The 27,777-nt window shown below is 42.5% G+C and overlaps 3 protein-coding genes across 5 annotated transcripts in view; 1 reads left to right on the forward strand and 2 right to left on the reverse strand.

Moving 5' to 3' along the window:
• LOC307022903 (major histocompatibility complex class I-related gene protein-like) overlaps positions 1-27,777 on the forward strand; it is a 218,634-nt gene that overhangs the window by 82,380 nt on the left and 108,477 nt on the right. The window lies entirely within an intron of this gene.
• asns (asparagine synthetase) lies at positions 992-23,353 on the reverse strand. Of its 2 annotated transcripts, none has more exons than XM_079655805.1 (12): positions 23,222-23,353; positions 19,118-19,371; positions 18,518-18,755; positions 17,655-17,840; positions 16,423-16,524; positions 16,143-16,270; positions 11,618-11,744; positions 10,429-10,535; positions 9,944-10,044; positions 5,405-5,486; positions 3,199-3,354; positions 992-1,668 (listed from the first exon to the last, which is right to left on the reverse strand). In XM_079655805.1, exons 2-12 carry the CDS (start codon positions 19,364-19,366, stop codon positions 1,456-1,458), a joined length of 1,689 nt encoding a protein of 562 aa, XP_079511931.1. In that variant the 5' UTR covers positions 19,367-19,371; positions 23,222-23,353; the 3' UTR covers positions 992-1,455. The 2 variants fall into 2 exon arrangements, with proteins under 2 accessions (XP_079511931.1, XP_079511932.1); XM_079655806.1 differs by having other exon boundaries at positions 19,118-19,368; positions 23,222-23,342.
• The window catches only part of anln (anillin, actin binding protein), a 27,630-nt gene continuing 24,095 nt past the window's right edge, over positions 24,243-27,777 (reverse strand). For both annotated transcript variants that reach the window (XM_079655800.1, XM_079655799.1), the window contains 2 exons: positions 27,071-27,243; positions 24,243-25,516 (listed from right to left, as the gene is read on the reverse strand). In XM_079655800.1, the coding sequence (XP_079511926.1) occupies positions 25,402-25,516; positions 27,071-27,243 (288 nt within the window). In that variant the 3' untranslated portion in view covers positions 24,243-25,401. The remainder of the gene's footprint in view (positions 25,517-27,070; positions 27,244-27,777) is intronic.

Raw genomic sequence — 27,777 nt, forward strand, 5'->3', positions numbered from 1 at the left:
GCTTGCCTCCAGACCCCCCTATGTGAGCTCCACACACCACCTATAAAAATAGCACTTTACCCCTGCTTACACCTATATGCCTCGAGCCTTCATTGTAACTGTCACAATGTGTATTTGCGTGGGGATTGTTGCAGTAGAACATTCCTCTGTAGCGCCCGGTACATTAATGGGAAACCCTAAATGTTTGAGCACCCTCTATGAAACGTCAAGCCACCCCACAGCACCCCCAAAAGAAATAACTGGCGCCGCCACTGAGCCTGACTATTTGTGTTGGGGGGGCCCCGACTTATTTTTTTATCCAAAGGGGGGGCCCTGACAGAAAAGGTTTGGGAACCCCTGATCTAGGAAATAAATGTTTTAAAGGTGAGGTAACAGCGCCCTCTGGTGGTAAAAGGAGGATTTATTTCAGCAGAAATTTGAATAAAACAGCGACAAAAATGAGAATTACATAATTTTGCAGGTTTTATTTTGTACACTTCATGAAGATTACTTTTAGTGTTCAACACTTAAATTATGAATATTTTTCGATTACATTTCTTATTAAATTATCTGGAAATGTAATTTAATGCATTGGTAAATCCCCCTAACAGCAAGTTAGTAGTAGAAGAAATGGTAAAGCGATAAAATGACGGCACTTAAATAAATACTTAATCTTAAAAAGCCAAAAATTATTTTATTTTACTATTCTACTTTTAATTTAATTGCATTTAATTTCCAGGTTTTACTTTGTCCACCTCCTGTAGATTCCTGATTACCTCGTTTTAAATGTGGTGCTACAGCGCCCTCCGGTGGCAGGACATTTGAACCCATCTGTGGCAAAGGGTGGATTTATTTGAGCAGAAATTTAAATAAGTAGAATTAAATTCAGATGATAATGTGAGAAAGGGTCTGCACTAAAAACAAGTATGTATTAATCATTAATTATTTTCATAAAACAGACTTGCAATAAACAAATTGAAGCTAACTCGAATAAAGAGATGTAATGCTTAAATGGTGATTAAATGTAATTTTATTTCCAGGTTTCACTTCGTCCACTTCCTGAAGCCAGTGTCAACGGCAATACCCACACATGAACACAAAGAGGTCCTTACAGAAATCACAAAACATAGATAGAGCAGCCGTGAATATAAAACCTGAAACCCAAATGAACACGTGAGAAAATATCAGATCATCTAGTTTCCACATTGTAGTTAGCTTCAAGTCTACTTTTGATGTTCAGCTTGTAACCCAGAACTCTGATCTGCAGAGTGAGAATCTGAAGCTGCTCTGAAGACGGGGACATATCCTGCAGATTCAAAACAAAGGGGGGGGAACATGTGCGACACCAGGCAATTTGGCGGTTATCGATATATCTATAGATCTATATTGATTTCTGAGTCGTGGTGAGTGAGATTGAGTTTCTCGTGTGTCTGTTGGTCTGATGTTCGGACACACTGAGTCAGAAGTAGGGTCCTCTCACTGCTCCTCCTTATCGGGGGTGTAGAAGGCGAGGGTGCGTGCCGAGGGGTCGCTGCTCTGCGTCCAGCGGGGGAGCCAGTAGTGAGGGAGCCACTGGGATCGACCCGGGAATCGCTGCTCGAACACCTGACGGAAATAATAGGCCTCTTTGGAGCGGGGGGGGTTGTGAGGAAACGTCTGGGGGGCTTTCTCCATCTGATCGTCGTTCACCTGAGAGGAGGAGGACAACAACCACAACAACAATAAACACACTAAAGAAAGTATAAACAGGACAGGCTGCTTTCTATGTTAGAATAACACATTTAGAGTTCTGTTTTCATACCTTTATGGGTATTGGGAAACATACAAGCTTTTGCTCAATAATAAAATAAATAATAATACAAATAAATAAAACATTAAAAATCATAAAAATATAAATTTTAAAAATCGTAATAATAATGATTAAAATAATAATAATAAAATATAATTAATAAAATATAATTAATAATACAAAAATAACAAAAAAATGGTTATAATAATACAAAATTAAATTAAAATATAATTACTAATTAGACCCTACAGAAAAACGTGATTCTGCGATCGCAGAATTTACCGCATAATCCGCAAAATGGCGAAGATTTTCAAAAGGCCGCATAATTCCCACATTTTTCCACAAAGTTGAGAAAAAAAAAAGTGAACTCTAGTGAGTTGACGTCATCAGCAGAATCAGAATCATCACAGAAGGTAAACAACACCGTAGAGTGAACGTGTGGAGCTCACACGAGAGAGAAAACACCAAGAGGAAAAAATCTGATCCATCTCATTTACCGACGAACATTTCTGCTAAAGACCGGGCAAAGCAGTACCCCGACGTCTTTCACGAGAGTGGGGGGAAACTATTCTGCACCCCGTGCAACTGTGTGTTGGAGCTTAAGAGAACATCGACGTGACGACCCACTTTGATTCATTCAACCATTCGAAAATGCTTTCTGCTGCTGCGGACAAGAAAGCCAAACAACTCACGTTCACCGAGGCATCAACCTCCAAAACCCTTTAGAGGGCTACAAGAAACGAAGTGAGTAGCTACAAGATTGAAGCTGCAGATAACGAACGAGTAAATGAAAACAGAAGGGTGTGTGTGTGTGTGTGTGTGTGTGTGTGTGTGTGTGTGTGTGTGTGTGTGTGTGTGTGTGTGTGTGTGTGTGTGTGTGTGTGAGAGATTAAAATAGCCCAATTACTTTTACAATAAATAAACATTGAATGTGTTTAATTGAATAGGAAAGGGGTTTAACGTTAGTGGCAGGTTGTGTGTGAGAGAATAAATAAGACAGCCCAATAAAAAATAAAAATCTATTATTTTCCGCAATTTCCCCGCATGTTTAATCACATAATCAAGGATTTTAGCCCGTGTTTTTCTGGAGGGTCTAACTAACACAAAAATAACAAAAAATTGTTATAATACAAAAAAAATAATAATAATATTGCATTCTTAATAACAAAAAAAGATAATAAGTGTTTATGTAAAAGTTATAATAAAAATAATTTAAGAAATGAATAAAAAATGCCATGATGCGCTATTTTCTGATTTGGTTATTGTAAAATTCAACAGTAGTTAGTGTAACAGTCACAAACAAACAAAACAACAAGCTGAATGCACAAAGTCAATATTTGAATGATTGTATTTTTTTATCTGAACTGTGTTTCTCCCAACATCAGACATTTCATCTCCCAGCTAAATGTAAAATACAAAGAGTCTCGTACCATGTCCTCCAGGTGCTCCTGCAGACAGACGTACCACGACTTCTTCACGGACATCACGCCGTCACTGAAGGCCTCCTTACGCCTCCACAGGATCTCATCTGGGATCAGACCCTGGTCTCTGAACGAGTCCCTCAGGAGGTGCTTCTCCACCCCGTGCTGCAAGAGGAACAAGAGAAGATATTTATCTGTATTAGTCCTTTTATTGAACATGTTAGAAACAAAACAAACAATAATAACAACAACAAAGAGAAGCTAAATATTTAAAAAAAACGTTCAAGGTATAAAAATATAGATTCTCCAAAAGTTCCTGTCATGTTCAAAAGGGAAGAAGAAGAAGAAGCTTTCCAACGTTCCTGGTTCTTCTCTAGCATACAATGTTCTCACAAATAAAAGATTAGGTCATCAAAGGTTCAACAAAACAACCAAACACAAATCACTTTTAGAACGACAAGAAATAGCAAGCATGAGTTCACCGCTCCTGCTCAGAACATTCAGGGTCGGGTTTCTAAATAAGAGTTTTAGTTTGGATAAAGTGTCACAGTATTTCAGTCAACAGCAGGGGGGTATACTACGAAGCAGGATGTTCTCTTAGCGGCTAACTTCAGGGAGACTCTGGGTCTCCGGTCCTACGAAGCTGGTTCTCTTTTTAGCAGGCTAGATCTCCATGGTAACTGATGCTGAGCGGCTAACCTGCCCCGGAGCAGGTTAGGTTGCAGGCTAAGAGCTCAACTCAGTGAAAGCACCGCCTGCGGACCAATCAGAGCTCAGTGTGCGGAGTTTAAAGCATCAGGTCATATTACAGGAGAAAGGAAATACAGAAAAGCTGCCGTTGCAGGAAAGACGGCCGGCAAAAATCACCGACTGTGTGAACGTGAACATGAATAGAATATCACCTCCCATCTTCAGAGCAATCTGACTATTAGAACATTAGCGTTAAGAAAGCTTACTTAAATATCTGCCACAACATAAGTAACCGGATCAGAGTAACATTAAGTACAGTCCGCGGCATATCACATCATAATGTATCATCTCCTTATCTGAGTCAGCTGAGCCGTATCTGGCCGTGCAACACTCACAGTGTCACATACTGGATGCAGAAGTATTATTTGAAGCAACACATTAAGTTGAGGAAACACTCGAGTCAAATGTAATGAAAGTCAGATGGTGTCTTAGACGGGGCAGTGATATCATAAACCTGTTCATGTACACATTCAAACACTTGTTCTGTTACCAGCTGGATTCACCTTGCAGGTGCAGCTATGTGGCTTTGATCCTGGATCAAGTGTTTAAGTCATGGATGTTTAAAGTGTAACTTCTTCATATGTCTAATATTATAGTTGACTTTTCATTCAGGAAGTATGACGCGGCGCTGTCAGTACACTTCTCCATGTTTGTGATTGGTCGAATGCTCCAGATACCACCCCTTTCATGTGAACGCTCCTAACTAGATAAGACACGGGTCGTAGGACCGTTTAGTGAGAGCGCGTATGTTTTGGATTAGGCCAACCGGCTAACTCAAACATATCCAGGTTAGGTTGAACCAGCTTCGTAGTACACCCCCCAGGTGTTGATCTGTGCAGTGAAGTTTGGCATCTTGTGAAATGCAGTTTCCTCTCAACAGGTGTGTTTTACTCTCCGTGTGAAAGTCCCTGGACTTTATGAGGTCCTTGTAGGAGAAGATAAGAAGCCATTTATTGATCCCAATTTGTGAAATGCTTGCGTTGCAGCAGCGTAAAAAAAAGACAAGGAACTTTAGAGAAATTAACAGACTAGAAATAATAATGAAATATAATTAGTATTTAAAAACAATCCAAAATGTCAACATCTCAAATTGAAATAAAATAGCGTTAAAAAAGTTAGAAATATACAGCAGGATATTACAAATACATTAATTGTGTTGAGGAATGGATTATTAAATATTAAATAGAATATAATTGTATGGATTACATTAATACACAACAATATTTTGTATTACAGCTGATTTGTATTCCATTGCAACGTAAACACTGTTATATCTCACTATATGTCTTATTATTAGTTTTCTATCTGTGTTTTTAATTCAGATGGTGATGAACCTGATCCTGACTGAGTCCAGTTAGCAAGAGAAGCTTTGGAGCAGACTTCTCTTCCACACATGAATATATCCCTCATAAAGAGCTCCTGGTCCCAAAGATGAACAGCTGTGTGTTTGGACGCAGAGACAGACCTTGGGGACCTTCATGTCGTCGGGCAGAGAGAGAAAGTATGCTGTGAGACGATGGTCCAGGAACGGCACTCTGAGCTCCAGACTGAGGAGAACACATGACATGAGATTACAAATAAATAACCACGACGTTTGAATCCAACATCTCTACGCTTTGAATTCAAAACAAACAACATGGATGTAGAAAATATGAGATTTATCAATAAGTAAATCAGTCGTTAGTTACAGCTCTACCCGTAACGATCAGTTTGAAATCTGCTTTTGCTTTAACGGGTTTCATGAGTGCAGATATTAACGCTCATGATTAAGGTTTGTTTTGCTTTAAAGGTCCCCTATTATACTGTTATTCATCATTATCAAGCAATCTGATTGGTTCTTAGCCGTGATAGAATGAGCGTATACCACGGGTAGAATTGTAGTTACTTTTCACAACAAGTCAGTATCCCTCCGCTTCTGAGAAAAGCTACAGCTGTTACATTACGTCCGTTAGGAAACTAACTAACAAAGCTTGAGATGGAAACATGTGAGGGATGATGTGCAGCAAGCATTTATTGACCGTTGTTAAGGACGCTCACATCTGCACAAAGAAGTCCGGTCGATTTAACTGCATACAGTTGGGACAAGAAAGCAGCGGAGAAGTAACGGGGCAGAAACCCTCCTCTTTACGCAGCGGGCCAGACATAGACATCAAAAGATATTCAGTGTGCAGTTCCTTTGGCATTAGGGCAGGGGTATCTAGATACTTTCCAAGGTTTAACATAATGAATTGTGCTACTTTTAAAGCAAGCAACAATGTTTTCAAATCTGTAATCAAAGAGGTCCGCAAAAATGCTATCGACCAATCAGATTGCTTGATTTGACTTGTCCGTTTTATAAATATATTTAAATATCTTCCGTTACGAAAAACAAACTTACAAAGCATAAGATGGAAACATTTAAGATTAACTTCGACCTCCGGGGGGGTCTTACTATAGAGGAGTGGATTGAGCAGAGCTCCGTGAAGAGCAGGTAGACCAACTGGAAAAGTACCACCATTCAAAAGCTTTCTGATGCGGGTCTTGAATCAAAGCAGAGAAATTATGACCGTTAGTGGCCACAGGTGCGAAAGCTCTCTCCAGAGCTACTGGAAGCCCAATCTCGGGGACCGGAGAAAGTGGAGCAATATTCTCGCCACGCCAAGCAACAGCCTCGAACAACCTCAACCTATACAAGTAACCACGTAAGCCATGCTACTGATGCTGGACAGTTTTTCAGTGGATGCACAATAAACAGTAACATACACATTAATGTAAATAAACAGCCAAATAATGGATCAACGCTCTCTGTCTAATATGTTCGCTTGCTGTTAGTGTTGTTGCATAGCAACCACCTCGCACTATGTTTTGTGCAGAAGGCAACGGAGGGAGTATTTTATTTTGAACATCATTATTTACTAATAAAAACTATTTAAATTAGAGTGTGTGTTTCTCTTTCATATTGCCACACTTGGTAACCGTTTTATAAAAGCAATAGCTCACTTCAGGCCGTGGTATATGCTCATTATATCACAGCTAAGGGGGTTGTCGACCCTGAGAGATATTTGGTTAAAAAGAACTCAATGGTGCTCTAGGAGGACATTCAGGTGATAAGGTCGGGGGGGAGGTTACCCTGGTAGCTGATTGGCTAATGGTTACTCAAGCCAAAACATCGTTATGACATCATCACGTGGCCAAAATCTGATCAGCACATCTTCTTTGTTCCTGAAACACCCAGTGTCTCTTTACACAGAGGGGACACACGCTGATGTGGAAGAGACCTGAAGAAGAGGATTTTAAATAATAGGTGACCTTTAAAATATAATGCATTATTCATTTGGAGACTTTGACGTGTTCCTCTAACGGAGGATCTAATTGATCCTGTTTCAATTAAAGATGAAAGGCTGAAAGCTGGATATTAATTAGTGACGTCAGTCCATCAGGTGGAAGCAGAAAAGCAGAGCTGCAGAGATTAAGAAGAATAATTAGCACTAAAAGCCAGAAAGAATCCTTTAAAAGTCATTCAATTAGACGTTAAATAGAAGAATAATCTGTTATTTTGTGTAAAATCAATGAATCATTAGTTTAATAAGATACAAACACAAACTAATAATTGCTTGTTTCAGTGTTGTATAACAAATAATTATAATAATAATAATAAATACAAAATAAATATAATAATTATAATTAATTAGTGTACAGCAGGTGTTAAAGTGTGTGTGCAGCAGGTGTTAAAGTGAAAGTGTGTGTACAGCAGGTGTTAAAGTGTGTGTGCAGCAGGTGTTAAAGTGTGTGTACAGCAGGTGTTAAAGTGTGTGTACAGCAGGTGTTAAAGTGTGTGTACAGCAGGTGTTAAAGTGTGTGTACAGCAGGTGTTAAAGTGTGTGTACAGCAGGTGTTAAAGTGTGTGTACAGCAGGTGTTAAAGTGTGTGTACAGCAGGTGTTAAAGTGTGTGTACAGCAGGTATTAAAGTGTGTGTAGAGCAGGTATTAAAGTGTGTGTGCAGCAGGTGTTAAAGTGTGTGTACAGCAGGTGTTAAAGTGTGTGTACAGCAGGTGTTAAAGTGTGTGTGCAGCAGGTGTTAAAGTGTGTGTACAGCAGGTGTTAAAGTGTGTGTACAGCAGGTGTTAAAGTGCGTGTACAGCAGGTGTTAAAGTGTGTGTACAGCAGGTATTAAAGTGTGTGTGCAGCAGGTGTTAAAGTGTGTGTACAGCAGGTGTTAAAGTGTGTGTGCAGCAGGTGTTAAAGTGTGTGTACAGCAGGTGTTAAAGTGTGTGTACAGCAGGTATTAAAGTGTGTGTAGAGCAGGTGTTAAAGTGTGTGTAGAGCAGGTGTTAAAGTGTGTGTACAGCAGGTGTTAAAGTGTGTGTGCAGCAGGTGTTAAAGTGTGTGTACAGCAGGTGTTAAAGTGTGTGTACAGCAGGTCTTAAAGTGTGTGTACAGCAGGTGTTAAAGTGTGTGTGCAGCAGGTGTTAAAGTGTGTGTACAGCAGGTGTTAAAGTGTGTGTACAGCAGGTCTTAAAGTGTGTGTACAGCAGGTGTTAAAGTGTGTGTACAGCAGGTCTTAAAGTGTGTGTGCAGCAGGTATTAAAGTGTGTGTACAGCAGGTGTTAAAGTGTGTGTACAGCAGGTCTTAAAGTGTGTGTACAGCAGGTGTTAAAGTGTGTGTACAGCAGGTCTTAAAGTGTGTGTGCAGCAGGTATTAAAGTGTGTGTGCAGCAGGTGTTAAAGTGTGTGTACAGCAGGTGTTAAAGTGTGTGTACAGCAGGTGTTAAAGTGTGTGTACAGCAGGTGTTAAAGTGTGTGTACAGCAGGTGTTAAAGTGTGTGTACAGCAGGTCTTAAAGTGTGTGTGCAGCAGGTATTAAAGTGTGTGTACAGCAGGTGTTAAAGTGTGTGTACAGCAGGTGTTAAAGTGTGTGTACAGCAGGTGTTAAAGTGTGTGTACAGCAGGTGTTAAAGTGTGTGTGCAGCAGGTGTTAAAGTGTGTGTACAGCAGGTGTTAAAGTGTGTGTAGAGCAGGTGTTAAAGTGTGTGTAGAGCAGGTGTTAAAGTGTGTGTACAGCAGGTGTTAAAGTGTGTGTACAGCAGGTGTTAAAGTGTGTGTACAGCAGGTGTTAAAGTGTGTGTACAGCAGGTGTTAAAGTGTGTGTACAGCAGGTGTTAAAGTGTGTGTGCAGCAGGTGTTAAAGTGTGTGTACAGCAGGTCTTAAAGTGTGTGTGCAGCAGGTATTAAAGTGTGTGTACAGCAGGTGTTAAAGTGTGTGTACAGCAGGTGTTAAAGTGTGTGTACAGCAGGTGTTAAAGTGTGTGTACAGCAGGTCTTAAAGTGTGTGTGCAGCAGGTATTAAAGTGTGTGTACAGCAGGTGTTAAAGTGTGTGTGCAGCAGGTGTTAAAGTGTGTGTACAGCAGGTGTTAAAGTGTGTGTACAGCAGGTCTTAAAGTGTGTGTACAGCAGGTGTTAAAGTGTGTGTACAGCAGGTGTTAAAGTGTGTGTACAGCAGGTGTTAAAGTGTGTGTACAGCAGGTGTTAAAGTGTGTGTACAGCAGGTCTTAAAGTGTGTGTGCAGCAGGTATTAAAGTGTGTGTACAGCAGGTGTTAAAGTGTGTGTGCAGCAGGTGTTAAAGTGTGTGTACAGCAGGTGTTAAAGTGTGTGTAGAGCAGGTATTAAAGTGTGTGTGCAGCAGGTATTAAAGTGTGTGTACAGCAGGTGTTAAAGTGTGTGTGCAGCAGGTGTTAAAGTGTGTGTACAGCAGGTGTTAAAGTGTGTGTACAGCAGGTATTAAAGTGTGTGTGCAGCAGGTATTAAAGTGTGTGTACAGCAGGTGTTAAAGTGTGTGTGCAGCAGGTGTTAAAGTGTGTGTACAGCAGGTGTTAAAGTGTGTGTACAGCAGGTCTTAAAGTGTGTGTACAGCAGGTGTTAAAGTGTGTGTACAGCAGGTCTTAAAGTGTGTGTGCAGCAGGTATTAAAGTGTGTGTACAGCAGGTGTTAAAGTGTGTGTGCAGCAGGTATTAAAGTGTGTTACCCGTGAGCAGCGGTGGTCCGGTCCGCTCTCAGGACGTCGAACAGGTAAAGCTCCTTCATCAGACGGATGCTTTCCTCAGCAGACGCTTGGGGAGACGGAGCCTGGAGGACGAACAGATCGATACAAACTATAAAAACACTTCCTCACGTCATCGTCTCACGGTGATTTAAAAACATGCAAACAGACTGCTCTGTTTTTTGTTGATGCCAAAAAACGTCAGAATGCATTTGGTACCTTGGTAACTCTAAAACGTCAGAATGCATTTGGTACCTTGGTAACTCTAAAACGTCAGAATGCATTTGGTACCTTGGTAACTCTAAAACGTCAGAATGCATTTGGTACCTTGGTAACTCTAAAACGTCAGAATGCATTTCCTTGGTAACTCTAAATAACTGAGTATTTATTGGAATGTTCTAGCATATATTCTTGCAAAGTGCTTCCCTTGCACATTAAAGACTGTAACACATTGCTTCTGGAGCAGCGACCTTGTGGAAGTAGAGGTATCCCTGAGTGAGCTCATCAGCTCCTTCTCCAGAGAAGATCACCACGCTGTCCGACTTCTCTCTGATGTACTTCGACACCAAGAACATCCCTAAAAACAAAAACACACTAATCAGAATCAGAGTTTGCACATCCATCTTTTGCCTTGCCTTGCCTTCTCATGCTGTCCTCACTGAGCTCACACACCTGTAACCTTGGCTGCTGTGCTCTCAGTGTTCTGTCTCCCTGTTCCTGCCTGTTGGTCGAAGCTCCTAATAAACCTGTCAGTGTTTGACATCAAAGCTCCAGCTCTCCCTGTGTCTCTCTTTGAGTCGGTGACTCCCCTGCACTGCTACACAGAGGTTTCTCCCACACTAGTTGACTCACGGCATGAAAAGAATGAGTAAGATAATCACTGCGATACAAAACGAGATGTACGAGGAGCTGGTTTGTTAAGTATTGGTAGTTATCTTTTTATTTGAATGTTAAGTTACCTGTAGCTCAGATTTACACGTTTCTTTTATAAGCAGCACCTCATTTAGAGGAATAAAAGGAGGCTAGCTATACGTCTGCTTTAATATATATATAGTAAATCAATCAGTTGCTAAAATTCCAATGGAAAGAAAGAATATGGAAAAGTATATATAGGATTTATTTCACTCCCCTAACGAGGTGTACATTTAGGCGTACAGAATTGACAGCCATGTTACCACCTACATCTTTCTGCTATAAACACTTTTGTATTTCTTTTTTACTAGTTTCCCATCACTCACTGTTTGGAACATCCTGAACGTCCTCTTCCAACATGAGAGCAACCTGATAACAAAGGTATCAACTGTAGCTGTGAACATGACAGGATGTGTGATTACCTAGAAGAGCATCAGGACTGTTTGAGGCATATGATAGCTATGTGATTAACATGATGATTCAGCCTCTATGGAGAGAGACATATGACAAGCATGATCATTTGTGACGTGGAGCTAATCTGAAGTAAACATTGAATACTGCTTTCTATTCCTCCATCTTGTGACTGAGGAACTCCCTCTCTTGGATATCAGCATGTGAAGGACACTGTTCAGGAACTAGTTGATGCTCTGTATGTGATGACTACTTCCATTCTGGAGAGGATCACAGATACATGGATCCTGAGGTTGAAGCTCAAGCCGGGGATCAGGGAGAGTTTCTAACACTCACCGACGGAGGCTCGTACGGTGGTGATGTCGTACGTCTCCAGGTGGAAGATCACTTCCTCCACCGCCCGGATCCCCTCCTCCGCGCTGAAGTTCACCTCGTGGTGCTCGCTGCCGATGTGAGCGGCAACCTGAGGGAAACAGAAAGAAATGAACAATTACTAAAAACACTGCTGAGAGGGACAGGGATTTTAGCCTTTGCAGACCACTTACATGACATTACATTACATCACATTACATTACATCTAGCTGAGGCTTTTATCCAGAGAGACAATAAGTACATTCGACCAGGAAGATACAAACTTGAAGAAACATAACCATATAAGTACATCAGGTTTCATAGAGCCAAACATTTCAAGTGCTACTCAACTGGCTCTAGATAAGCCAGCCCTTTATTAGTATATAAGTGCTTTGTTAGTAATTCTATCTCTGGAAGTGGAGTCCAAAGAGATGAGTTTTCAGTCTGAAGAAGATGTGTAAGCTTTCTGCTGTCCTGATTTCAATGGGGAGCTCATTCCACCATTTTGGAGCCAGGATAGCAAACCCACGTGTTTTTGCTGATGGGAACTTGGGTCCCCCTCGCAGTGCGGGTGCAGCGAGCTGTTTGGCTGATGCAGAGCGGAGTGCACGTGCTGGGGTGTACGGTTTAACCATGTCCTGGATGTAGGAAGGGCCAGATCCATTCACAGCATGGTACACAAGTACCAGTGTCTTGAAGTGGATTCTAGCAGTTACTGGAAGCCAGTGAAGGGAGCGGAGGAGCGGAGTGGTGTGGGAACATTTAGGAAGGTTGAAGACCAGACGAGCCGCTGCATTCTGGATGAGCTGCAGAGGTCGGATGGCACATGCAGGCAGACCAGCCAGGAGGGAGTTGCAGTAGTCTAGGCGTGAGATGACGAGAGCCTGGACCAGAACCTGCGTCTCTTTCTGGGTCAGCTGGGGACGTGTCCTCCTGATGTTGTAAAGAGTGTATCTGCAGCAGTGGGTTGTAGCAGAGATGTTTGCAGTGAAGGACAGTTTGTTATCTAGGGTCACACCCAGACTCCTTGCAGTCTGAGTCGGGGAAACAACAGAGGGGCCGATGTTGATTGTTAGGTCAAGAGTGGGACAATCTTTTCCCGGAAGGAAAAGCAGTTCAGTCTTGTCAAGGTTGAGCTTGAGGTGATGAGCAGACATCCAATGAGAGATGTCTGCTAGACAAGCAGAGATGCGTGCGACGACCTGGGTCTCTGAGCGGGGAAAGGACAGAATGAGTTGGGTGTCGTCAGCGTAGCAGTGGTATGAAAAACCATGCGGGCTAATGACTGACCCGAGCGAGTTTGTGTACAAGGAGAAGAGGAGGGGACCGACAACAGAGCCAAGAACTTACATGCACTAAAACCTAAAGAACACACTACAGGAGAGGGAAAACACCAAAAAGCAGAATTGGTACTCTTTAAAAGGCTCAATTTAAAGGGGACCTATCATGCAAAGTGCACTTTTTGATGTCTTTTATACATAAATATGTGTCCCCGGTGTGTCGGGGAACTCACAAAGTGTCAGAAAACAAAACCCTCCGGCACACGTGACACGTCCCAACCTATCGTCTCCTTATACACGTGACACGTCCCAACCTATCGTCTCCGGCACACATCCCAACCTATCGTCTCCGTATACACGTGACACGTCCCAACCTATCTTCTCCGTATACACGTGACACGTCCCAACCTATCGTCTCCGTATACACGTGACACGTCCCAACCTATCGTCTCCGTATACACGTGATACGTCCCAACCTATTGTCTCCGGCACACGTGACACGTCCCAACCCATCGTCTCCGTATATACGTGACACGTCCCAACCTATTGTCTCCGGCACACGTGACACGTCCCAACCTATCGTCTCCGTATACACTTGACACGTCCCAACCTATCGTCTCCGTATACACGTGACACGTCCCAACCTATCGTCTCCGTATACACGTGACACGTCCCAACCCATTGTCTCCGTATACACGTGACACGTCCCAACCTATTGTCTCCGTATACACGTGACACGTCCCAACCTATTGTCTCCGTATACACGTGACACGTCCCAACCTATTGTCTCCGTATACACGTGACACGTCCCAACTTATCGTCTCCGGCACACGTCCCAACCTATCGTCTCCGGCACACGTGACACATCCCAACCTATCATCTCCGTATACACTTGACACGTCCCAACCTATCGTGTCCGTATACACGCGACACGTCCCAACCTATTGTCTCCGTATACACGCGACACGTCCCAACCTATTGTCTCCGGCACACGTGACACATCCCAACCTATTGTCTCCGGCACACGTGACACGTCCCAACCTATCGTCTCAGTATACACGTCCCAACCTATCGTCTCCGTATACACGTGACACGTCCCAACCTATCGTCTCCGTATACACGTCCCAACCTATCGTCTCCGTATACACGTGACACATCCCAACCTATCGTCTCCGTATACACGTCCCAACCTATCGTCTCCGTATACACTTGACACGTCCCAACCTATCGTCTCCGTATACACGTGACACGTCCCAACCTATTGTCTCCGGCACACGTGACACGTCCCAACCTATCGTCTCCGTATACACGTGACACGTCCCAACCCATCGTCTCCGTATACACGTGACACGTCCCAACCTATCGTCTCCGTATACACGTGACACGTCCCAACCTATTGTCTCCGGCACACGTGACACGTCCCAACCTATCGTCTCCGGCACACGTGACACGTCCCAACCCATCGTCTCCGTATACACTTGACACGTTCCAACCTATCGTCTCCGTATACACGTCCCAACCTATCGTCTCCGTATACACTTGACACGTCCCAACCTATCGTCTCCGTATACACGTGACACGTCCCAACCTATCGTCTCCGTATACACGTCCCAACCTATCGTCTCCGTATACACGTGACACATCCCAACCTATCGTCTCCGTATACACGTCCCAACCTATCGTCTCCGTATACACTTGACACGTCCCAACCTATCGTCTCCGTATACACGTGACACGTCCCAACCTATCGTCTCCGTATACACGTGACACGTCCCAACCTATTGTCTCCGGCACACGTGACACGTCCCAACCTATTGTCTCCGGCACACGTGACACGTCCCAACCTATCGTCTCCGTATACACGTGACACGTCCCAACCCATCGTCTCCGTATACACGTGACACGTCCCAACCTATCGTCTCCGTATACACGTGACACGTCCCAACCTATTGTCTCCGGCACACGTGACACGTCCCAACCTATCGTCTCCGGCACACGTGACACGTCCCAACCCATCGTCTCCGTATACACTTGACACGTTCCAACCTATCGTCTCCGTATACACGTCCCAACCTATCGTCTCCGTATACACTTGACACGTCCCAACCTATCGTCTCCGTATACACTTGACACGTCCCAACCTATCGTCTCCGTATACACTTGACACGTCCCAACCTATCGTCTCCGTATACACTTGACACGTCCCAACCTATCGTCTCCGTATACACTTGACACGTTCCAACCTATCGTCTCCGTATACACGTCCCAACCTATCGTCTCCGTATACACTTGACACGTCCCAACCTATCGTCTCCGTATACACTTGACACGTCCCAACCTATCGTCTCCGGCACACGTCCCAACCTATCGTCTCCGGCACACGTCCCAACCTATCGTCTCCGGCAGACGTGACACGTCCCAACCTATCGTCTCCGTATACACGCGACACGTCCCAACCTATCGTCTCCGTATACACGCGACACGTCCCAACCTATTGTCTCCGGCACACGTGACACGTCCCAACCTATCGTCTCCGTGTACAGTCGCAGTTGTGTGTCTGTGTATTCAGCAGGATGTCTGCAGGAGGCACTTACAGTAAAGTTGTTGTTGTTATATATATATATATATATATATATAATACACATAAGGGCTGTTCTAGCGGTAAACACTTAAAGAAAGAACATGTCAAGCTATGTGCTATATCAGAAACAGTGCACGGCGTGTTTTGGGAGTAATATACTCTGTTTACTCAGCGAGCTAACCTGTAGGCTACTGCAGAGAATATGTGTAACGTAATGTCCTCGTGGTAAACCCTGCGGGAGAGAAAGGTTTGAGCTCCATACTGTTTCAGAAATAATGCTTGGTGGTTAGGAACATAATATGGCATTTATTCACCGCAGCGTTTAGCCGAGCTTCTCCCGGTAGAAAGCTCTCTTAGCAGGGGAAAGCTGCGTGACACTACAAAGGGGCGTTGCTAGCAGCAGCTACAAAGGGGCGTGGCTAGCAACAGACGTTCAATTTAAAGCAGAATCAGCCTGTTTGGAACAGGGCTGCAAAAGAGGGGTATGAGCAGTATGAGGCTCTGGGTGACCTGTTTGGTATTTTAAGCAAAAAACTTCACAGACATGTTTTGTTTAGGTATGGCTCTACAATATATGTTTCCAATATAGAATAATATGTCCACTTTAACTTATGTGAACCTTTCTAAAGCCTGTCTGTGTGCTCCTGACCTTTCGAGCAGCGAGGATGTCCGGACTGTCCTCTGATCCGATGGAGAAAGTCTGGATTTTATACTGCAGGTTCTTTTCTTTAGCCAGCTTCGTCAGAGTGGCTGCAACCAGACTGGAGTCCAGCCCACCTGTCAATCAACACAGAGCTGTCAATCAACACAGAGCTGATTGCATAGCTCCTCCACCAACAGCAGTTAGCCTCCAGACAGCATTAGGGCGCGTCACCCAGCTAAATATGCCTACTGTTTCTGTTTTAAGAAATCTAAGGGTATGATTTCACCTGACAGCAGACAGCCGATCCTCCTCTGAGCCATGAGGCGTTTCCTCACTGCGTTCTCAAAGAGAGTCCTGATGTTGCTCTTCACCGTTTCCTCGTCAAAACCTGTGGAGAAACATCAGTTTTATACTAAATAACTCATTCAAAGTGCTTCCTAAATCGAACCAACGCTAGATAATAGGCTTGGGCGGTATGACGGTATTACGGTATACCAGGGTATTTCTAAATACCGTCGGTATGATTTTCAATACCGTGACGTCACAGACTGTGCGCCAAATCACAGATGCGTTTCATTCTATTACACTGACACGGAGTTTTGACAGGGACGACATTGGTTGTAATGCACAGCACGCGCCAGCAGAGGGCAGGGGAGGGCAGTCCGTCTTTCCCGCTCTCAGAGCTCAGCACAGAGCTGAGCTGAGCAAGATGGCGGCAGCATTTGCCGGCCCCGAACTCGGACAACTAGTAAAAAAGAAAAATGCCTCTGCGCCTGTTTGGGACTATTTTGGGTTTACTCGTCGCCAGTGACTTCATTCAGCACAACGAGAGACAGAGGCACTTCTTTGGGAATGTTTAAGACGGGGTGAGTGAGTGTTGACATTTTTTAATCCTATGCAACTGGTTGATGGTTTTGTAGTCGAGGTCGGACGGTTTTAAAAAACGAAAGCATTGACGTGCTAAACATTCACGCGAGTAATCCAATGAATCAAATGGAAATAAGGTTTTTAACACGTGCACGGAATAATATTGCCAAACTAGTTAGTGAATATAGAAAACTTTATTCAATAAGTCAAGTATTTACTCCCGGAAAATGTTTATGTATGATGATATATTGTTAACTTAGCTCACTATGGAAACAACGTCGGACATCTACAAACGCGTCCTGTATCCGATCTCAAAATGTGCCATTTGCACAATGTGTCATGTATGCAGCCCTTGTTTTGCACTTGCGCGCACGTCGCGGCACTTTGCGAGCGTCTACCGGCTCGGGCTGCATTTTACACCGAACATATAATATACCGTTCGAAACATCTATTTGCCGCCGAACGCCACCTCACTCAAGTCGACCCAAGTCATACCGTCATATACCGTATACCACGGTATGATGTCAGCAAGGTATGACGGTATGAAACAAATGATACCGCCCAAGCCTACTAGATAATATAAATAAATGGCTCTGCTGGGGGGCCTGGGGCGCTTCAGCTGTTCATGTGATTTAAATCTGTTTTCCCCACCTGATGGCAGCGCCTCCAGCGAGTCGCAGACAACGTGCTCGGGCCCGTCGGTGCAGCAATGAAACTCCTCCATCTGAACGGAGCTAACCTTCCCGTTCTGCTTCAGGTCGAACTCCTCGAAGTGTCCCGGGAGGACCGGTTCGATGCTGGCAGGAGACGGCATGGCATGAGTGATCTCTGTGAGGCCTGGGAGAGAAAGAACAACAGAGAGTTATCAGAAAGATGTAGTACGAGTTCTGTGATCGTTTTTATAAGATATCAATTCTCAGGAGAACATGACGCCCGTCAACAAGATGTCACGTAAACAACAACGTGACGTAAACAACAACGTGACGTAAACAACAACGTGACGTAAACAACAACGTGACGTCGGAGCTCCGTAAAAACCAAGCTGTCTGTTTGATACTCATATCTCTGGAGAAATCAGTTTCTGAGGAACAGAAATATTGTTTTCTGATCACTTTAACATTTTACGGGGAAAATCTGCATTTTGGTTTGAGGGCGCAGCGCCCCCGTTACCCGGTGCAGCTCAATCCCAGCGATAATCAGAAAACGAAAACACAGTTTATTTAAACCTCATTTAGCTCTGTCTTGATCTGCTGCAATGTAAAACCCTCTGAGCGTCTTTAACCGGTTGCTGTCTCCTTGCTACGTCACACGTATGATTTATCTTTATTAGCATTCCCAGTACTGTAAGCCTTTATGTTGCAATGTTTTTACTGATTGTATTTATTTGTTATTTTAAATCAAATGTGTTTTTAGGGTGACTTACAGCATCTGTCCGGGGACTACAGATGTGTATTAATGACACACTGACCCCGTTACATCAATAAATACAAATAAAGGCCCCAGGTCTACGGTACCTTTGGCCTCTGAGCAGAGAGCCAGGAACCCGTCGTCTGTGCTCAGTTTGAAGAGCGGCCTCACTCCGTACGTGTCTCTCCCCACGAACACCTTCTTCTTCTCGGTGTCCAGCAGGATGAAGGCGAACACCCCGTCCAGCAGCGCCGCCATCTTCTTGATCCCAAAGCGGTCGTACAGGTGCAGCAGAACCTCCCCGTCCACCGCCATCTGGGGCTTGAAGTCAAACTGCTTATTCAGCTGCAGGGACACATGGACACAGATTTATATCACCTGTGCATGCATGTTGATATCTCTCTATCAATATCAAACATGAGCAGAGTTTGGGTCTTTCCATACCGTGAGATTACCAAATAATGTTTATTTAGAATCAGAAATCAAACTGCTTCCTCAGCTGCAGGGACACATGGACATATATTTATATATTTATATCACCTTAGCATGCATGCTGATATCTCTGTGTCAATATCTCCCCGTGGTAGCACAGCCCCAGGAAGGGGAACCTCTTGATGCATGTTTTAATACTTTATAATGTGTGTATTATCCGTGTTTACTATGTGTTGCTCCGTCTGACAGCTGTTCCCTGTTCACTTTATACTGACCGCGAGGTGGTTGTAGATCTCTCCGTTGTAGCACAGCCACAGGAAGGGGAACTTCTTGATGCGCAGCGGCTGCATGCCGTACAGCTGGTCCACCACGGCCAGCCGGTGGAACCCGAAGCAGCAGTTTGTGAAGCCGTTAACGTTCTCGAAACGGAAAGCGTCAGGGCCGCGGTGAGCGATCCTCATGGCGCTAGTGACCTGCACCGAGAGGCACTCATCGCTGCCGAACAACGCCCAGATACCACACATTTCTGCTGGGGAGGGACAACAGGAAGAGAGGGTCTGTTAGTGAGCAGATTAAAGCCCTGATACCACACATCTCTGCTGGGGAGGGACAACAGGAAGAGAGGGTCTGTTAGTGAGCAGATTAAAGCCCTGATACCACACATCTCTGCTGGGGAGGGACAACAGGAAGAGAGGGTCTGTTAGTGAGCAGATTAAAGCCCTGATACCACACATCTAACATTAAAGGGGACCTATCATGCAAAATGCACTTTTGCACATCTTCTCTAAATGAACATGTGTCCCCGGTGTTCCAGGGAACTCACCAAGTGTCAGAAAACACAACCCTCTCTATTTTCCTCCATACCCAAACCTCTTAAAAAGGGGCTGCAACGGATCTGATACAGACTGATCTAGATTTGAACACTGTCTTGACGTCAGGACGGTGGCGCTACGGCTATTGGGCCAACTCTCCACCTATCAGGGGAATGTGGGGTTGGGCCACGGCCGGCCATTGCCGCTCGAAAGCGCTGGAGACGCTGTAGTACATATGCCAGGCCTTTAAGTGGCGCTGTAGTCTGCCACAAAAGCAGCGAAGAAGACTTCCTGCGCATGGTTGCCATGGTTGCTCTTCTGTTTATTCTCCGCTGTGGCTCTTTTCCTCCCTCCCCGAGGCAAGCATTTGCTCCTGCTGCTGTAAATCAATGCAATCCCTCCCCGTCGAGGCAAGCTGTAATTCTCTCCGGTAATCCACCAGCAGATGACAAACACCCACCTCTCCGCCTCTTCTAAAGAACGAGGGGACCGTGCAGCAGAGTTTCTGTTAGTTTTTTTTTCTCCGGTCAACATGTCCGTTAAAGTTTAAATCTTCCGGACAAAACTAGAAAAGTGCCGGTCAGAGGTCTTCTTTGTTATTTATTGAGCTTTAAAACAAATGGATAATGACTCTATATAATCATATAAGAATAAAACACGGAGGACGGAGATCTCTTTTTGTTCCCCTCATATCCCCGCTGCAGCCTCGCAGCTGATCTCAAAGCACCTTCCCTCTCCTGCAGGGGGCGTGGTCAGCTGCAGCTCACAGAATCAGCCCCCTGCAAAAACAGGGGTGGAAAGAGCGAATAGAGCGAAATGAGGCATGGCTAAAATGCAGGATCTGTTTGGTATTTTGAAAGTAAAACTATATTTATATACTTTATATAGGTATGGCCCTTTAATATATTGTTCAAATATAGCATGATAGGTCCACTTTAAGACAAACAAAACAAACACGCAAAAAGACAATTCATGAAAGTGATAAAATAATGGTTGCAGCTGAAAGGATCTGAAGAGGGTCTGTTATGGCGCATTCACACTGCAGCGCGGAGCTCGCTTTAAGCGTGCCGAGCCGTGCGGGGCCTGTTTTTGGTTGCGCTTACACTTACGGCCCGGGGCTACTTTTTCACCTTTTTTCTGGCCCGACTAAATAGCGGTTCTATCGAGGCCAACAAACAGGGCGGAGTCGGGCTGAGTTTGCTAAACTAGAGAGAGAATCGCTGGCAAGGGGGCTACAACTACAACAAGATGCACATATTTGACCGTGATTTAATTGTAAGACACGTTTTAAAATGATGACGAAGTAACAACATACTGATACCGGTTAGTAAAAACCATGAATTAATACTTTGACAGGTCTGCAGACAGACGGCAGGCGAGAAACCTTTTAAAATGCGTGTTGTCTGAATGGAGATCGGCTAAGCTAACGCAGTATATGCTCCGACCGTCCACACACACAACAACGGCCTACAGACATAAATAAACCAGCGACTGTATTCTCCATGACACAGACAGGCTGTGGTTTGGACTTGTTTAACTTGTGTCTAGTTTCTGAACAGATATGAGGAGCTGTGAGCTCTGAGGGCTAACAGCTAACGGCTGATGTTGGTTTTCTGGGGCGCTCATTGAAGATGACGTTACTATAGATACTGCCCCAGTTCCTAAACTGTAATGTGAGCGCAGCATTAAAGTGAGCCGGGCCTAATAAGGCCTAACCAAACCGAGCGAGGCCGAGCGAGGCCTGCAGTGTAAATGCGCCATAAGTGAGGAGAAACATACGTATAATCTAAACATAAAAATATATATAAAACAATGAAGTTTCGATACCTCTTTTTTTAATGTAATTTAAAAAAAATTAAATATATTAGTGTTTTTTGAAAACTTTTAGTGTTTTTTCAGATGTTTAAGTGTTTAGTTAAATGTTAAAGATGATTTAGTTTCTTGAAATGTTTTGTGGTTTTAGAAAGAAACATTTCTGGTTCGTGTTTTTTCTGGTGGAGCCAGACTGACTGCCACCCAGGGGCCAGGGGGTAGCTTGCTATAGTGCGAGTTAGTTAGCTAGATAGTTGCTATAGCAACTCCAACAATTGGCCTATATATATATATATTTATACACATTCTCGCGAGATATATCAGGGGTTGTTGTAAGTTAAAGCACGAACTGTTACTTGGCTAATGTTGCTATAATTCTCAGTAGTAAAACCTGCAGGTTCACTGCAACTCTTACTACTTTTAAATCGAGGCTGAAGACTTTTCTTTTTGTCGCTGCTTTTAATTGAACTATTCACATCTTAAACACGCACTGTAACTTTTATCCATGTATTTTTTATTTTAATGTTTGTTTTATTATCTTATCTTTTTAATGACTGATTTTAAACGCCATTTTCTTAATGTCTTTAATTTTTTGTAAAGCACTTTGAATTGCCTTGTGTTGTACTAAATAAATAAACTTGCCTTGCCTATGTGAACACAGATCGAAAATGGAAAGATTTCTCACAGCGTGAACGACCGGGATCTCCAACGGAGCCGGTCCAGCCGGTCCACCCTGAATTGTGTGTGTGCGTGTGCGTGTGCGTGTGTGTGTGTGTGTGTGCGTGTGTGTGTGTGTGTGTGTGTTTGGGGTGTGGTGATGAGGTTAGTGGATCGCCGGAGCTGTTAGATCAACATTAACATGCTTATTGTAGTTGTAAGTGCACTGCCTTGCGGCCTGTAGCACCATCCTTCATGGAGCATATGTGTGGGCTGGACCTGTATTTTACAGGAAAGGAGTGAGCAGACCAGACCAAAACATGGTTATCGATCTCATTAAATAATACATTGTCTTTTTCAAATCGGCACAGAAAAAATATAAATGATATATGAAATAATGTTAGTTGGATTCCTTTTCTTCCTCCTACTTTACAATAAATGTGAGCTGTAAACCCCACCTTTTTGAGATTGCATCAGCAATAACGAAATTAATACACATCCAACAACGTAGTTATCGATCTCTCATTAAATAATACCTATTTATCAATTCGGCAGAGAGAAAATCTTAACTTTTTACCATTTCATGTTGAATAGGTTAATTCTCCTTCCACCTACTTTACAATAAATGTTCGCTATCCAGGGCACCTTAAACCAAACTCCATTCAAAATCCGACCTTTTTAAGATTGTATTAGCTCTAACTAAAGAAATAAACATCTAACAACATGGTTATCAATCTCCAATTAATAAACACATATTTAATAATTCGGCAGAAAAAAAACCTTCACTTATTAACATTTATATGTCAAATAATTGTATTTTCTTCCACCACATGGCGGGCGGAGATCGCACGTGAGTGATTCCTGCTACCATTTCTCTCATTTTAAATTATGCTTAGTGGTTCACGTGTAAGCCGAACATTTAAATACACAATATTAATTAAGAATTAGTCAATAGTTGTGCTCTAAATTTGTTCATACCTTTTATTAATGAGCTATTACAGAAAGTTAGCGAGCAGTTTTTTTTAACAGAATACTTGAGAGTAACTAAAACCAGTTTAAAATAAAAACACACACATTAATTAAGAATAATCCATTTACCTTGTTTTTAACTGATTTCCATAGACTTGATGAAGGCAGGCAGTGATGGTTTATGTTCTGAATGCAACTGACTCAAAGTGACAGTTAATATCTAAACGTCACCGGAACTATACCTCTCTCCTTCAAAATAAGAGCGGAGGATAAGATAAGATGGACCTTTATTCAGGAGTTAAGAGCACCGCACAGCAAAGAGGGAAAAACATGACAGACTCACACAGCCTGTGAAGTACACGATTTGAGGAGTTTTACTTTTACTCAAGTACAAGATCTGAGTACTTCTACTTTTACTCAAGTACAAGATCTGAGTACTTCTACTTTTACTGAAGTTCAAGATCTGAGTACTTCTAAATTGGTGTTTTATTTTGAAGGCTCGGTGAACAGAAGAGGCGGAAGTGATGTTCAGTAAACTTGAACGTGACACCGCAACACTGAGTGTTGTTGCATCAGCTAGGGACCTCATTGAAATACATGTTAATTATTTAGTCTCATTAACACACTGTGGTAAATACACATAGGGTAATATACTCCTCTGGGACTATTACATATAAAGATTATAACCCATAAATAAGTTTGAGAAACCGGCTCGATACACTTTTTGTTATATTCCATGGAATGCTCTTAACATCCCGATAGCAATGAATATCTGAAGTGCTTTGACAAGAAATCCATTAAAAAAATGTTATCTGTGGAAGCCGTAGTACTCTAAAAAGCACGACCAATCATCTGAGCCAGCCCGGCTAAAATGACTGGATGTCCTACCTGCCTGTCAGCCTAACATCTGTGCACAAACTTATCTCGTGCCCTCATTGGTCATGTGCGCGTTTGTGTGTGTTGGAGGAGGGGCTCTGTGAGGAAGTGGCAGATTTTTTCCGGTTGTGTATTTTCAAATTCTAGCGTTTCTCCAAAAGTACCTACCCCACCTGTAGTATATAGTATTAATATATAGTATACCTTAAAGGAATTACGTTAAATAATAATGTTAGTTAAAGGTAATTCTTGGGCACTCAATAAAAGGACAACAGGAAGTTAACCTGATCCACTTTGGTGAAATAAATCAGGTTATTTATTGAAGTCTGATATAAACACAAATACCCAACAAAGTGAAGAAGTGCTCTCCATGATGAAAACTCTTGCACCCACAATGCATCTGTTTGTGGTCCATTATCAACCGCTGAGAAAAGCTTCTTTTACAATATTAAAATACATTTACCAACACCTACAGGGTCAATGAAGTCTGTTACGTAGAAAAACACAGGTGTACGGCAAAGTCTAAAATCATCAGCTGCTGCAGAACTTCGATATTAGCGAGCAATTAAGTCAAACAATTTCTAACCTCTAACAATAAATACATCGGACAACATTTACAGGGTACCTGAGCCTGAAATACCACTTTAAAATCTCTGGAGCAAATACAAATGTAAACTATTAAAACAGGGGCGGGACATCTGTAAGCTGCTGACCAATCAGAGCAGACTGTGGAGACATGATATGAACCTGAAAAGTCCACAATATCTCCTCTTTAATTAAAAATAAGATGATATTATGATCAAACTGTAAAATATACAGATTTTTCCATCATTTTACAACTTTTTCCATCTGAAATGGGAACTGTATCGACATTTTAGTGATGCATTTAAATAAAATGAGGTGTTGAATATGTAACAGACGGTACCCGCAGTTATCCCACACTGAACACATGCACACGTAGAATAAAAACTCCGCTATAACTGCTATCAAAACATCTGTGCGTGAGAATAAAGAGAGACATGTGAACGTCCTGCCACGAGTCATAAAAGCTAATATATATAAATAAAGTCAAACTCACGGGAGCATCAGTACTGTTCTGTGCCGTCATGCAGGATACAACGTGATATAAAAACCTCAATATTCATCTGTAATTCAAACACCATTTATATAATTGATTCCAGCCGTGAAACCAAATCCTTTAAAGCCGTGCAACAACACTAAATATTGGCATTAATATAAAAACACACCCAGAAACATCATGTGGAAACGCTTAAAGAATAGTGCTGAATACTGACATGTGTTTGAATGGCTTTGCGTTCCCTCTGAGCTCAGGTGTTCAGTGACTTATCTCCTGGAAGATAAGTGGAAGTATGTATAGTGTATTGCACGTATAATGAACGGGATATTTAGAGTCCAACAGGTGTTTTTGGGCTTCACTGCGGCCGGTAGCAGGCGTCCGGCTGCCACACCCTCAGATCCACCAGAATCTGGTTCAGTTTGCTCATCCAAAGGCTCCTCTCGTCCTTCGTGTCCGCACTCAGCCAGTTCCTGCACACATACACAAGTATTTATACACACATACACAAGTATTTATACACACATACATAAAGGTTTCATGGTAAAATACCTGAATATTTATTATATGTATTTATTATATTAATGCACAGTCACACTTTAAGTTCTAACTTCCAGTTAATAGTACACAGTAATAATTAGTACATTTTTATTTCTTTTTTTAATGATTTATTTCGAGGAAAAACCCAATTTCCCACAAGATAAATAAAGTACTCTGATGAGGATTAAAACGTGTATATATATATATATATATATATATATATATATATATATATATATATATATATATATATATATATATATATATATATATATATGAAATACAGTGGTGAAATGTCACAAAGTACATTTATATTAGTACTATTTTGGTATAATTTACATTTGATTCTATACATGTAACCCACTACACTAAGTAAATACTTTTACTCCTTTCCATTTATTTAAAACTCATCTCTAGAAGCTACTATAGTATAGAAACACATGATGCCACCTCTCATGTACCCAGTACTTTAAAAAGTAACTTAGATTGTCTCAACTTTGACAAACTACAACAAAAAAATGCTCTTTAAATGTAAATGTTGGACAAAAGCCGAATAAAAACTCTAAATAAACTGAGAAGAGTTTTAATATTATTTCTCTTTTATTTGATTTATTTTCTTAAAACAAAAAAATCTCAATTTTGGAACTTTCCTCATTATGAAGTCTTTTTTAAGACTAAAGTATTTCTACTTTAAAGGCTCTGATTACTTCTTCCACCACACATACACGGACAAGAACCTGATCTTCATGCTTAGTGTTACTGTGTACTTGTACTGCAGTACTTTCAGAGCGTAGTACCTGTAGTGTAGTACTCACTTGGTGACACACATGGTGTTCCCCCACACTGTGTACTTGTATTGCAGTACTCTCAGAACGTAGTACCTGTAGTGTAGTACTCACTTGTTGACACACATGGTGTTCCCCCACACTGTGTACTTGTATTGCAGTACTCTCAGAGCATAGTACCTGTAGTGTAGTACTCACTTGGTGACACACATGGTGTTCCCCCACACTGTGTACTTGTATTGCAGTACTCTCAGAACGTAGTACCTGTAGTGTAGTACTCACTTGTTGACACACATGGTGTTCCCCCACACTGTGTACTTGTATTGCAGTACTCTCAGAGCATAGTACCTGTAGTGTAGTACTCACTTGGTGACACACATGGTGTTCCCCCACACTGTGTACTTGTATTGCAGTACTCTCAGAGCGTAGTACTTGTAGTGTAGTACTCACTTGGTGACACACATGGTGTTCCCCCACACTGTGTACTTGTATTGCAGTACTCTCAGAGCATAGTACCTGTAGTGTAGTACTCACTTGGTGACACACATGGTGTTCCCCCACACTGTGTACTTGTATTGCAGTACTCTCAGAGCGTAGTACCTGTAGTGTAGTACTCACTTGGTGACACACATGGTGTTCCCCCACACTGTGTACTTGTATTGCAGTACTCTCAGAGCGTAGTACTTGTAGTGTAGTACTCACTTGGTGACACACATGGTGTCGGTGCACTGAGAGACGAGGGTCTCCCGGTCCTCTGCTCTCTGCGGCCGAACAGTGATCAGCTCCAACGTGTTGGGTCGGGCGCAGAACTCTCTGTTCACCGGGTCCACGCGCTGACTGGTGCAGTGACACAGGTTCAGACGCCCAATGGGGTTCTGGGGGGAAAGGGGGGTCAGTACGGATATAACACACACATCGAATGACAGACAGCTGTCAGAACAAGAAAGCTAGAGAGACGTTTGGGGTTATCGAGGAGAGGTGCCATTTCCTTTGGATTTGTTCCTTCATGGTATGCACAACTTAATCCAAACAATTATTTACAAAACACGTCTCGTATAAAATCGTATATTACCAGCTCCTTTCTCAAAACATATAAGAATATAAATAGATGGTCCTTCAAGGCATCATGGAGTTCGTCCACAATGTGAGGAACATCTTCAGACATTTCAGTCAGAAAACTTCATTTATCCCAGAGGACATTTGACTCAAATTTAAAATGAAACAAAAATGTTTCTATCAATAAGAAGTTAAGTAAATAATATACTATATTTTTACAAACATAACCCAAAATAAAAAATGCAATATAATATTAAGTTATAAATAAAAATATTGTATAAGTAAAAAGTGAAATAACAGTAAAAATAAAAGTATTACTTGTAATCAAAACACATGTAACCTCAGTAATGCTA

Source organism: Notothenia rossii (assembly GCF_949606895.1).
Source record: "Notothenia rossii genome assembly, chromosome: 10".
In the NCBI taxonomy this organism is placed as follows: Eukaryota; Metazoa; Chordata; class Actinopteri; order Perciformes; family Nototheniidae; genus Notothenia; species Notothenia rossii.

Bases quoted from the DNA above. Each gene is read 5' to 3' on its own strand.
- asns (XM_079655805.1), bottom strand. From the start codon at position 19,366: ATGTGTGGTATCTGGGCGTTGTTCGGCAGCGATGAGTGCCTCTCGGTG. The intron at 16,271-16,422 runs GTGAAATCATAC...GTTGATTGACAG, and splicing joins GATCGGCTGTCTGCTGTCAG to GTGGGCTGGACTCCAGTCTG. The intron at 10,045-10,428 runs GTCGCTGCTCCA...TTCGTCCTCCAG, and splicing joins GATACCTCTACTTCCACAAG to GCTCCGTCTCCCCAAGCGTC.